The 12,625-nt window shown below is 33.5% G+C and overlaps 1 protein-coding gene across 2 annotated transcripts in view; it reads left to right on the top strand.

Moving 5' to 3' along the window:
- The window catches only part of fabp (fatty acid binding protein), a 179,669-nt gene extending 172,370 nt beyond the window's left edge, over window positions 1-7,299 (top strand). For both annotated transcript variants that reach the window (XM_069842906.1, XM_069842905.1), the window contains exons 2-3: window positions 3,051-3,322; window positions 6,582-7,299. In XM_069842906.1, coding sequence (XP_069699007.1) covers window positions 3,051-3,322; window positions 6,582-6,632 — 323 coding nt within the window. In that variant the 3' untranslated portion in view covers window positions 6,633-7,299. The remainder of the gene's footprint in view (window positions 1-3,050; window positions 3,323-6,581) is intronic.
- Window positions 7,300-12,625: the final 5,326 nt, after the last annotated feature.

Raw genomic sequence — 12,625 nt, 5'->3', positions numbered from 1 at the left:
TACTTCCACATGCCTCGGTAGAGATAGCGATCCAACCATTGCGGTGGTAACGTATAAGGAGCATGAAGATCCCCTGAGTTGGTTTTCGAAATCTGATTTAGCTACATAGCGTAGCTCGTAAAATTCACAACGATGTTGGGTGGACACTTGTCTCATACTGTCGGAAATCTTGTGCCGGAAAAATTTTCCCCATTAAGACTCGAACCAATGCACATTTCGTAACGCGTGATTCTTTGGACTACGACATTACGACATGGGTCTACATTTTTTTTTATTTAGGATCTGTATACATAAAATCCTATGTAGACAAAAACTTCTAACAAATTTTTTGTCCTCAGATTCGAGCATTGTGTTGCCAAATGTTGGTAGTAGTTTTTAATAATCTTTTCAGACTTTCCTAATATTTACATAAAGATTAAACACGGCGTCCTTGTGTATTTTAAATGCACGACACATGATCGCTGTAGTCTTTCACCTGTGGGGCACTTGGTACACCTATAATTAGGTCATATTTTGTGGTGAATAAAAATATTAATAATTGATTAAATGGCGATCTTACTCAATAAATCTACATATGCCGAACACACAACTAATGCTAACCACACATACAATAACATAAATACAGACATGGAAATCCTACACATACAACCCAAAAACCAAAAACTCAACACACTAGAATATGAAATATACAGACACACTAAAACACACCCTGATCAAATTCTCAACACACAAATCAATTTCAGAACACACACACTATTTGACACCACATTTCAACAATCGAACGCACCCACACAACAGGCAGCGAAGTTCGAGATGACGCAGAGATCTAGTAGGCTCTGAGGATGGTGTGAAGAAGTACCGAAACAGTTGTAAGCCGCACAAGATTACACAATTAACACGAGTAAGATCGCCATTTAATCAATTATTTATATTCAAGTGTTAAAAGTAGTGTACGAAAGATTCAACATGGAAAAATATTAAATTTTGATATTAAAAAATTTGCATAATTACTTCGCACAAAAATCCGGTGTTATTTGACATTTACAAAATATAACTTTGTCTCGTGTAAAATAATAAATTACTATACAATATATTTCTACAAAGACTACAGATCTGTAACATCAAGGAAATCTTAGTTCTTTGTTTTAACTATATACTTAGTTTCATTTGGCACGTAAAATCTTCCATGTTGTGCAAAGAAATTTATGCAAGTCTTGCATCCCCTGAATAATATAAACTATTAGGTACCACAAAACATTCAGATCATTTCTATTTTATATTTAAAAATAGTCTCTAAATGCTGCTTGAATATTAGATTCCAAATTCTGTATTGAATTAGGATTTGAAACAAAATTCAAACATCTAAGAATATTTTTACAACATTGCCACTCACGTGGAGATAAAACTGATACCCTTATCTGTTGTTATAGGCGTGTGTGGGGTGTGAAATCTGAATTCTAAAACCGTAAAAAAAAAAAACTAGAACTATAAATCTTACGGAACCTGACTAGTATTTGTGTGGTTAATGTTAAAGTATTTCTTTGCTTTCATCTGTGAAACCAAACACTGTAATCTCTTAACACTGAATAAACATTATGGTCCTCGACTCAGCTTGACGTGTGTAACGTGCACTTCAGCCCCACCTTATCAACAGTCCAAAGATTTAGTTCATAGTCAACATGATTGGACATAAATTGCTTGTTATGCAACTGAACACACGTTAGATAAGGATTCAAACTGAAATACCCACTTCAGACTAATATAGTAGGTGCACTCCTGTTTGCTGTATTTTCGAGATAACGAAAGAAACGCTAGGTTCTAGTAAAATAAATGTTCCTTAAAGCACCTGAGACCTTAACTGCATATACCTCTTGTTAAAATTGTAGCACTGTGCACTTCCTTTGTGTTAATGAAGATAATCTTTTAAATCTCTCGGTGGACATTTATACTGACAAGAATATACTTGATGCAATTTTAAGACGATTCTTGATTTCAATGAAAATACTAGTTCCATTTATATTTTTGTAATGGTAAAGTGCTTGTACCAATATGCAAACATGAAGGTAGTGTTATGAAAATTAAACATAACCTAACATAAACTCAGAAGTTTGCGCCCAGACTACCAAATGGGATCATTCACAATGATTCACATAAGCATTGGCATAAACATTACCGTAAGATGTTAACATGAAAGTTTGCAAACTCCAAACTATCATGCTTATGCTTACGTGATTTGCAAACAGAACACAATCTTGGAGCGCTGAAGTATAAGACAGAATATGAGGAAATGGCGTTATTTTTCCATGGTTACCAAGTATGTTTGCTGTTATGTTTGTTCCCATCGTAAATGATGGTATGACTTCTTGAGTTTACCGTAACGTTTATATTCTTAAGTTAACGCTTACGTTATGTTTAATTTTCATTGTGAAAGGACAGTTCTAAAATGTGGCTTTCCTGTGCAAAGCATTTCGTGTTGCAAGAATATTTGTGTGTAAAATAAAATGTATAAATTAATGTAGAACAGTCTTTTCATTCTTGTTACAATTCCTATCATAATTCTTTCAAAAGTTGACAATTTTGAATAAAATTTAATTGTGGTACAGATGCATTATGGGGGCCAATCTCCTTATTGGTTGAATGGTATGAATGTTACTATCGATATGCATTGTTATAATCGATATGATGTTGCAAACTTCTAAATTAAGTCTGTTTTATATTGTTGACTTGTAGCCTACTTCAAAATAGAAATAATGGCAGTAACAGTAAAATGTGTTTTCCCTGGACTAAAAATATAATACAAACTGACTAAAATCACATCTAGTAACAAAATATTTAAATCATTTTTATTAATTTTTTTTTTAAATTTGATAGCATTTAATGCTTATCGAATATCTAATACTAAAAACAATAATCGAATCATTACTTCCGCTGACCTTTTTTTGCGTGTAATGTGTGATGGGTGACCCCTATAATACATCTGTTCCTTACTTGTTTCTCAGGGGCATTATTGAACGGGTTACTATAATTTTGTTTCTGGATTTTGTTTGTAGGTGTGGGCCTGGTTACCCGTAAAATGGGCAACACTGTAAGCCCAGTGGTGGAACTGACCAAGAATGGTGACGAATTTTGCCTGACATCCCAGTCTACATTCAAGAACACCGCAATCAATTTCAAGCTGGGGCAGGAGTTTGACCAGGAGACCCCAGACGGTCGTAAAGTGAAGTCTGTGATCACTCAGGACGGCAGCAAGCTCGTGGAAGTGCAGAAGGGCGACAAGGAGACCACAATTATTAGAGATTTCAGCAATGACGAAATAAAGATGGTAAGTTTCGTTTACTTACGAAGTTGAAAAGAATAAATTGTCATTAACTGAGCCACTGAAATCCTGTAACAATTCCTGCTGAAGTTGCAAAAAATTTCAACCTATACAGATGTCAGAATTGACTAATATTCGATGAATACAGCCTTGTTAATAATAAAGTAGAAAATGAGTTACAGGATCTTCCTGGAAAGCTTGATAACTTTCACTGTCATAAAATCAACTTGCAACATTTATCATTTTTCTCTAATAAATATCTCCTAAATTCTTGAAATGAGGTTCTGCAAAGAATCTTTGGTAAGTGATAAGCACAGGAACGCCATTTCGTAGTGCTTTAGCAAGATTTCTGGCTTCTGTTGCATTCAAACAACTATACTGTAAAATACGATAATTTGGTCCAGGGAGCATCTGTTTTTGGTGTAAAGATAATTCGTTTGGCGTGTTTCTTAATTGAAATTACGAAATGGCGTTCCTGTGCTTAACATTTAATGAATCTTTAAACCTTGTAAAAAGACGTCTACCTATATGATCCAGTGCTTCGTCACTAATGAATTAGGAGACGGGGGGGGGGGGGGGGGAATTTAATATTTTCATTACATTTGTAGGTAATTTGACTTGCTTCTACTACAGCCAATTGTCCATGGCAGATTGCATTCATTACCCTATGTTGTTGGTTGGCATCTTATGTTCTGTTGATTCACTTCATATTGCATAATAGTATCACTAATTATTTTTCATGTCTTTCAATTCAAATTAGAAATAATTGTCATTAACTCCTTCCCACGATTGCCGGTGAGTACTATATTTTATAAACTTCCACAGAAATGTGGGAGTCTTCCAGGATTTGGAAGTCAATAGTTAATAGATGAAATTACAAATTTTAAAATGAAAATACACTATTGGTACTCCTTGAACTTCTAAAAGTGTTGTTCGTCTTGCAAACTATTCTTGTGTGAATTTGTTAGAAATGTAACTGTAGAAATTCTTATTCCCACTATGGTACCTGTATATTAGAACTTCCTAATACCACAGTCACGAAGCTCAATACGTAGTAAATATGCAAACATTAGATAGTTGCTCACCACTAGGATCGCTAATATCACCTCATTACAGGCAATGCAAAATAGTACTGGCACAGTCTATTGTTTCTAGCACCCTCAAAACTCAAGCTTCGTGACTGTATATACTAGACTGTGCTAATACTTTAACCTTAATTAAATTCCATTTCGTGAAGATTAGTTCAGAATTCTAATAACTGAGAAAGAAATTTACAGAAATTTGATAGGATACTCTGTACAATGGGGAAACTTGAAAATTATATGTACGTGGAAAATTATTATCGTATTCCTGTGTAAATCAGTGTATTGTAATGTATTTAAATTCCATGGTATTCGTATATTGCTTCACAGCTAGAATATGGAATAAGCCAAACGAAAATAAAAACCTTAATAGTACTATAAAGTCTTAATTTATAGTCTGTCCAGTTGAAATAATATACACAGATTTAAAATATAGTTTACTAGTACAGCACAAAGGTTCGGTATCAATTTCATGACACATTGTTGAATGTCATGAATTCACCTACAGAATAGAAGGGGTGAGAAATTAGGTACTTTAATTTGGCCCCAAATAATCTTACGTTTTGAGTTTTTTTATATCCATAGGGAGGCTATTAAAATATTTACTGCCATATAACGCACTCCTTTTTAATAGCACAATAGACTTGTCGATGGAGTATGAAAGTCATTTTTTGACGTGTATTTATGCTATGAACTGTTGAATTAGTTAAAGTTTTCACGATTACATACGAGGAAGATTATTAATGAAAAGATATACTGACAAGCCATGGGCATTGTAGTTTTTTTTAAATAGACCTACATGAATCCCTAGATTTGGCACCTATTATTTCTATTTACTCTTTTTTTTTGTAACAGGAATATACTGTTACTATCTGTGGAATTTCCCCAGAATATTATTCCGAAACTCATTACAGAGTGGAAGTATGCAAAGTATATTGTTTTTAAGGTATTGATATTTACTATCTATTGCATAGATCTCGTAACAAGATGTGATGAATTTAATTTGGGGGTAATTTCTTTAATAGGATTTTTTTCAATTTAACACATCGATTTTAAGCCAAGAAATTTGGTTGTTTCTATTAGGGACCTATTGTTAATTATTACACTTGAAATTTGGACAGTATTTAAATTGTACTGAAACAAAACTAGAGATATGACAGATTATAACCTAATTGTGGTGGAAATAACAGTAAACTGGTATATCACGAAAGAGTATAAAATTGAGTTGACTACATGTATAGCTTTATTTTCATGCCTGTTTAACTTCAGCTCACTTTTTTCTATATATGGTGGGATTCTCACGATACAGAGTCCTAGTTTACTATCAGAATGTAAATCATTCTGGGAAAAGAAATGCACTAACATGCATTTATCATACTAGTACCAAACTATGGGATTCTTATTCTAATATTGTAAAAATATCTGAATAAGGAAATTGTTTTCTTTATACTTCAGGTAGATTATGAAATTAGGTAAATATCTAATGGAGTGCAACACCCTAAATATTGTTTACTGCATTTCTGAAGACGACTCTCACAGAAGAGCGGATATAATAGCGATAAACAGGCAACAACAAAAGCTATTATCACAGATCCAACTATACGCATAGAGATAGATCTAAACCAAGCTCATCAGGTTGATCAGGAAAAGAGTGCCATTTATGAACCTTGCATTCCCTACCTTAGTGCCAGGTATAACATCCCTCTCTTCAATTGGTCAGTGACAGGTTTATTTTTTGGTGCTCGGAGTTCTTTACCAAAATTTACATATAATTTTTTAAAACCATTATCAATATCTTTTGAAATTCAAAAAATCATCTCGCAAACTCTTAACGATTCCCTGCAGACTATAGTTTCATTTATACCACTCAGAAGGCCTTAATTAAGGATATGCTAATTTTAAATAAAATCTTTTATTTATAAGTATAATTTTATAGTCATCTTCTAAGATTTTATTTTATAATTGATAATCAATGGTGCTTAATTATTACATTTTATTTTTACAATAATATTCATATTTAATTATATTTGCTATTAATTTCTGGATCCTTGTGGTCATCCTTAATTAAGGCCAGAAGAGTTATTTCCCTCTCTCTCTATACTGAAATCATTTGTTGTTGACCAATGCTAAGGATCTTGGATTTCTTCCATTGTTAATATTTAAATTATGACATTTTGTTTCAGACCTTGACGGTGGATGACATCGTATGTACAAGAATCTACAAAGCTTGTTAAGACTGACGTATTGAGAAGAGCTGCAGCCATCCAAATGTCTCATTGAATGTGAAGTTTCGATGTTGCTTGTAAGATGGGAGCAACTTATCTCCTATAACAAGACTGGAAAAACTTAGTTGTAGCAAATTATATACATTGCAGCTTAAGTTGTGATCATAAGTTTGCCAACAATTACTGTAACAATTGCTCATATTCTCATTTAGCGTAAGCTTGGTAATTTTATTTGTTAAATTGAGTGCATACAGTAAAATGTTTTGAATTTAATCTGAAAACAGGGTAACTTGTATATTATTGAATTTGTTGTTATATTTAGTGTTAAATTCTGGCAGCAGCCTTGAGAAAAAAATTAAGTAGAAATGTTCAGCTAAAAGTACTACGAAGTTACCATTTTGCACTGGACTTTGAGACTAGTTGCACCTTCTGAAATGTGCAGTAACTTGTTAGAAAAAAGAAAAGCAGTTTTGCTGCTTTGAATTCATGATTTCAACACTGCACACACACTATTTTTGTATCCCTTTGGATATTGTATTTCAAAGAAAAGTATTTCGTATTGTACTGTATATTGTTCGTACTCTGAATGCAGTTTTTTATGCAAGAACTGTAGTTTAGTACATTTCCTGAACTATTGTTTTCTTATTTCATTGAATAAAAAGTCATTAGATAATTATATTTATTAATTTCTGATTTTCCTAATTTCATTCCTTTATTCTCCATGTATTAAGTCTTCAGGTTTTTATTTTTATATAGTACAGATCATTCTTGACAATACATCTTGGATATCAGACAATGAATCTAAAGATTTCTACAACTATTACATTCATGATTGTTCAGAAAATCTTTACTAATGAATGGGTTTTGAGATGAATATCTTCCTGTGCATTAATTACTCCCAGAATGTTCTTAAACAATTTAGACATTTGTCTATTCTGTACATTACAACGAAAATTTGATTTTCAAGCTTTAAAAGAGCTGTAATTCATATACAGCCTGAAGACTTAATTGATACCCATTTTATTTGTAGTAAACTTTCTAGTGTAGTGAATTCATATACCAGACAGATAAAATCTCCTTAAATATTTAAGACAAATTTCACAGTTACATAAATAATTGAATAAATGCCAAAATCTTACTGTTTTGCATTATGTACAGCTGCAAAAAAAAGAAAAGTGGCTGCACTGGTGAACAGTAAATATTTTCTAAGTCCACTTTGGATCAAGGTGATGTTACATGATGCTTGCAGCCAGTGTTGCCACGACCTACTCACGAAAATCAGGAGAAAACCATCGAAACAAACAGGACATTACAATAGATTAATTAAACATGAATTTTATCTTTGTATTATAATATTAATTACAAAACTGTGTATACTGCAAGAATGATATTGTTGTATTACTATATAGCACATCCCTAACCAATGAAATTGAACAATTTTGCTAAATATTACTATTGTCATCTTTACTCAGCGTACGTAACTAAGTCATGCAATTTTGTTTTTACACAGTAATGTCTCATTGACAATGTCTCGCATTAAAATATATTAATCAGGAGTTTTTCGTATATTGACAAACGATTTTCGATAGAACAAGATTTATTTTAAAGATGACATTAAAGACAGTACTGCATTAGCTGCGATTATAACCGATGAAAAATGATCCCTTTTCCTGTTTTTGCATAACTACCCTTTAAACTATTCATAATTTTCCGACTCTGATCTATAATTCTAGGAAGGAGTATTTACATTTCTTTCTTGCTGGGACACTTTCATTTTAAAAGATCCCTGCGCACGATATGTACCACAAAAATACCATTACCTACACTTTACTCTCTCACTGTTTCACGTGTTCTTGCTCCTTTAAGCATCTTTGTGGCGAAGCATTATGAGCAAGGGGAGACAACGAGCTAGAAGAATATCCTTACTTCTAGCTCATTGGGGGACAAATGAAAACCTTGTTTGACTTGTGTATAACATGCAAAAGTAAGACATGGTGACATAATGTAATCTATACGAATAATAAATCTGTAGCCGAAATTTTTCTGGTAATTTTAGATTTTCCAAAAATAATTAACCACCCTGAAACCGAAAATCGCTTTTTTGAAATTTTTGTATGTCTGTATGTTTGTTACCTTTTCAGGCGATAATGGCTGAACCGATTTTGATGAAAATTGGAATATAAATTAAGTTCGTTGTAACTTAGATTTTAGGCTATATGGTATTCAAAATACATTATTTAAAAGGGAGGTTATAAGGAGGCCTGAATTAAATAAATCGAAATATCTCGCTTATTATTGATTTTTGTGAAATATGTTACATAACAAAAGTTTCTTTAAAAATGATTTCTGATAAGTTTTATTCTCTGAAAAATTTTGATAGGACTGATATTTAATGAGATAAATGAGTTTTAAAATTAAAATAACTGCCATCTAAGGCCGTGTATTGAAATAAAAAACAAATGACTTCGTCTATAAGGGGCCTTGGACACAACAATCGAAAGCTATGAAACATAGCCTACAGACAATGTTTCTGTGTTTGTATGAAGTAATATAGGAAGCTAAATTAACCGATTTGTATAATTAATTATTAATTCATCATTGGAAAGTGTAGTTTCTCTGGATGGACATAATGCTATAATGTTACTACAGTAACTTGTGAGTGAATTGAGGACAGGTAAGATTAAAATAGCTTCTTATGCACAGAAAACTTGATAGGTTATTCTGTATATTCATTTCCTGTATTTCTTATAATAATGTTTATGAACATATTCATTTTTATCTCGGAGAATTAACGAACAACGAGAGTGTATTGATTTAGTATGCAGTAATAGTATGTTAGCTTAGCAATCCATAATTCAAATTTTAACTATGCTCAATTGAATCGTGATAAAATACATATGCAATAAATGCAATGCAAAAAAATTGAGTAATGAGCCAAGCAGATTATGTTGCGCTGTTGTAAAAGTTGTTCCTCCTGAGATTCAAGAGCTACCACAACAAATTAAAAACTTTCTAATTCGAGTACATCCGTTATCAACACACTTTTTCATAATATAATATAAACATAATAATAAATCTGTAGCCAAAATTTTTCTGTTAATTTTCGCTTTTCCAAAAATAATTGGTAATAACAATTAAGAAACATGTTAAAGGAATTGTCATTGCACCAAATGAGTGGTCTGTGGATCAAAATGATCGCATTTTAATTATTTGGATGCAATTTAAATTAACATATTAAACGATTTATCCTTCTATCAAACACGAATGTTCCGTGGATCAAATGTCCTATTTTAATTATGTAATTACTTTATATTTATTTCTAACAGGTGCAGCGGAGCGCACGGGTACGGTTAGTGTGTAATAAATTGAAAATCCGGGTACAGAACCAGGTGACTGCAGCAAGCCAAAAACGAAGGAGAAATTCGAACTTTTAACAAAAAAAAAGTAGAGCAGTAGATTCAATGGAAAAAACAGGAAATCTCCTGCTTAATCAGTAGGTATGGCATCACTGGCTTGCACTTGTAGAAGCACTATGGAGTCATTTCATATCTGCATCTCGTAGAGTAGTTTTAGAGTGCTCACTTAATGATTAGAAGGTTGTTAGTTTGAGCCTTGTTCAATTTCATTTTATTTTTAGCGATATAAATAATATTCAACTTAGTTGTATTCTATTGTTCTTTAGCGATATAAATAATATTCACTTATATTGTTATAGTCATCATTGTCCTTGTAGGTATTAGGCCTAGTGGCCTGTTAGAGTCTGTCCATCTTTTCGGGGGTGTCCCAAAGACTGTCTTCAATGTGGTATATAGCAGAGAATTTGTCTTGGGAGTCTGGAACGGTCCATTCTATTGACATGGTTAAGCCATTATTTTCTATAGTGGTTGAGATGTTCATAAATAGGTGTAATTTTCAATTCTTTTGTAATTAGTTCATTCCTTTTGTGGTCAAGCAAGCTGTAGCCGGCAGTCCTCCTTAGAAATCTCATTTCCACAGTTAGGCGTTGAACATCTGAGTTTCGGACAGTCCAGGCCTCACTACCATACATGAGGACAGGTCTTGCCAGAACTTTATATGCTTTTAACCTGGTATGTTTTTGGGTTTTCATGGTTGTGAAAACCTGGTTGATGGTTCTTAAGGCTCCATTAAAATATTTTCAGATATATCAGTACTTACTTACTGGCTTTTAAGGAACCCGGAGGTTCATTGCCGCCCTCACATAAGCCCGCCATCGGTTCCTATCCTGAGCTAGATTAATCCAGTCTATCATATCCCATCTCCCTCAAATCCATTTTAATATTATCTTCCCATCTATGTCTCGGCCTCCCAACTAACACTCTATATGCATTTCTGGATTCGCCCATACGTGCTACATGCCCTGCCCATCTCAAACGTCTGGATTTAATGTTCCTAATTATGTCAGGTGAAGAATACAATGCGTGCAGTTCTGCGTTGTGTAACTTTCTCCATTCTCCTGTAACTTCATCCCTCTTACAAGTAAACCTTCACCTGAGGTAAAAAACAATGAAAATGAAACTTACATTTTTGGAATCAGCATAATAAAATATCAGTAATCCTAAAATTTCGTAACTCGACTGCAATTATCAAGTGCGATACAGAGCGCAGAACACGAGGCTTCAAGCAGCAAGAAAACATACTTTCAACTAGCGATTAATGCATAAGAAGGAAAACAATGATGTGGTCATCATGTTACTTAACGCATCGTATTCCAGAATCTGATTTGTTTTTATCCAGAAACATATGTCGCACAACAGTGATAGCTAATGCAAATTGTCAGTGCACTTTATAAAGGCTGATTTTGCACAAATCGTACATATCCCTTGTACATTTCGGATACAGTACTCTGTAGTGTTTTGAAAACGTTGTCCACTTTGGATCCCAATTCAGCTAACGCCCGACCATACCCATGCGCCTGTTGGAATCGTGGAGAAGGAAACTGCTGGTAAACAAGCGACTGTAGTTTCAGTATATTGTTGCGTTGTTGTAATGTATCAGATGAATCATCAAAATCTACATTATGAGAAATGTGTCAAATCATATGCTTATACATTCGAAAAAAAAGTAACTGTCCAAAGATTGCAACTCATAAGTCGTATTTGGTGGTATGATTTTAACTACCGGTACTAGTTTATCAAGACCACAGTCCCCTTCTTCTAACAGTTGCTTAATTGTATTTTCGTCGCAGTGGACACCATACGAGTCCAACAGCAGAAGAATATTTCTCGTAAGAATTGTATCCATATTTTTTTGGTCATTTTTCCCGATGAAGTCCATTTTACTACAAGGTTGTCACTCTGGAAAATGCGTTCCTCAACTCTTTGACTTATACCTTTCGGTTCTTGGAGAATAAGTAGTAACTTTGGCATCAGTTTTCCAGCTTTAGAAACCACCGGCGTTATAGTGTAGAAATGTGTAGTTGCCCCCTTGGATTGCACGACACCATACACTTTATTGGTTCCTTGACGTTCTAATGTTCTGCCGAAAGGCATTTCCTTATGGAACCCACATTCGCCTGTATTAAACACTTGATCATCATTGTACATGTCCAAACTGTCCAAAATCATGCCACCAAATAAGACTTATAAGTTGCAATCTTTGGACAGTTGACTTTCGTGTGTTAACCACATGAATTTAGGTTTCATACTGCTTCATGACCTATGGTTGAACTTTTTCTTTTTGTTTGTCGGTACAACTGGCAGAATCCGATACTCTGTTACTTTACATTTTTCTTCAAAGTCAATGACTCGGGATGTTTTGGGAGGGGACGGAGCATATTGAGAACCGGAACTTTGTGAAGTACTTAATTCCTCTTCTGACGTACAGTAGTATTTGTTTTTTCAGTCTCCCATTCTCGTACATGAGGCATGACATTTTCATCATTTCATGGTTCATTTTCATCAGTGTCCAGAGTATGACTTTCTTCAACTGCTTCCGATTCATAACTCTTTAATAAGTCATATATATCATCAACAATTTCAAGT

Source organism: Periplaneta americana, chromosome 13, assembly GCF_040183065.1.
Source record: "Periplaneta americana isolate PAMFEO1 chromosome 13, P.americana_PAMFEO1_priV1, whole genome shotgun sequence".
In the NCBI taxonomy this organism is placed as follows: Eukaryota; Metazoa; Arthropoda; class Insecta; order Blattodea; family Blattidae; genus Periplaneta; species Periplaneta americana.
The sequence above is the reverse complement of the archived record's forward strand: the minus strand, read 5'-3'. Positions and strand labels throughout refer to the sequence as shown.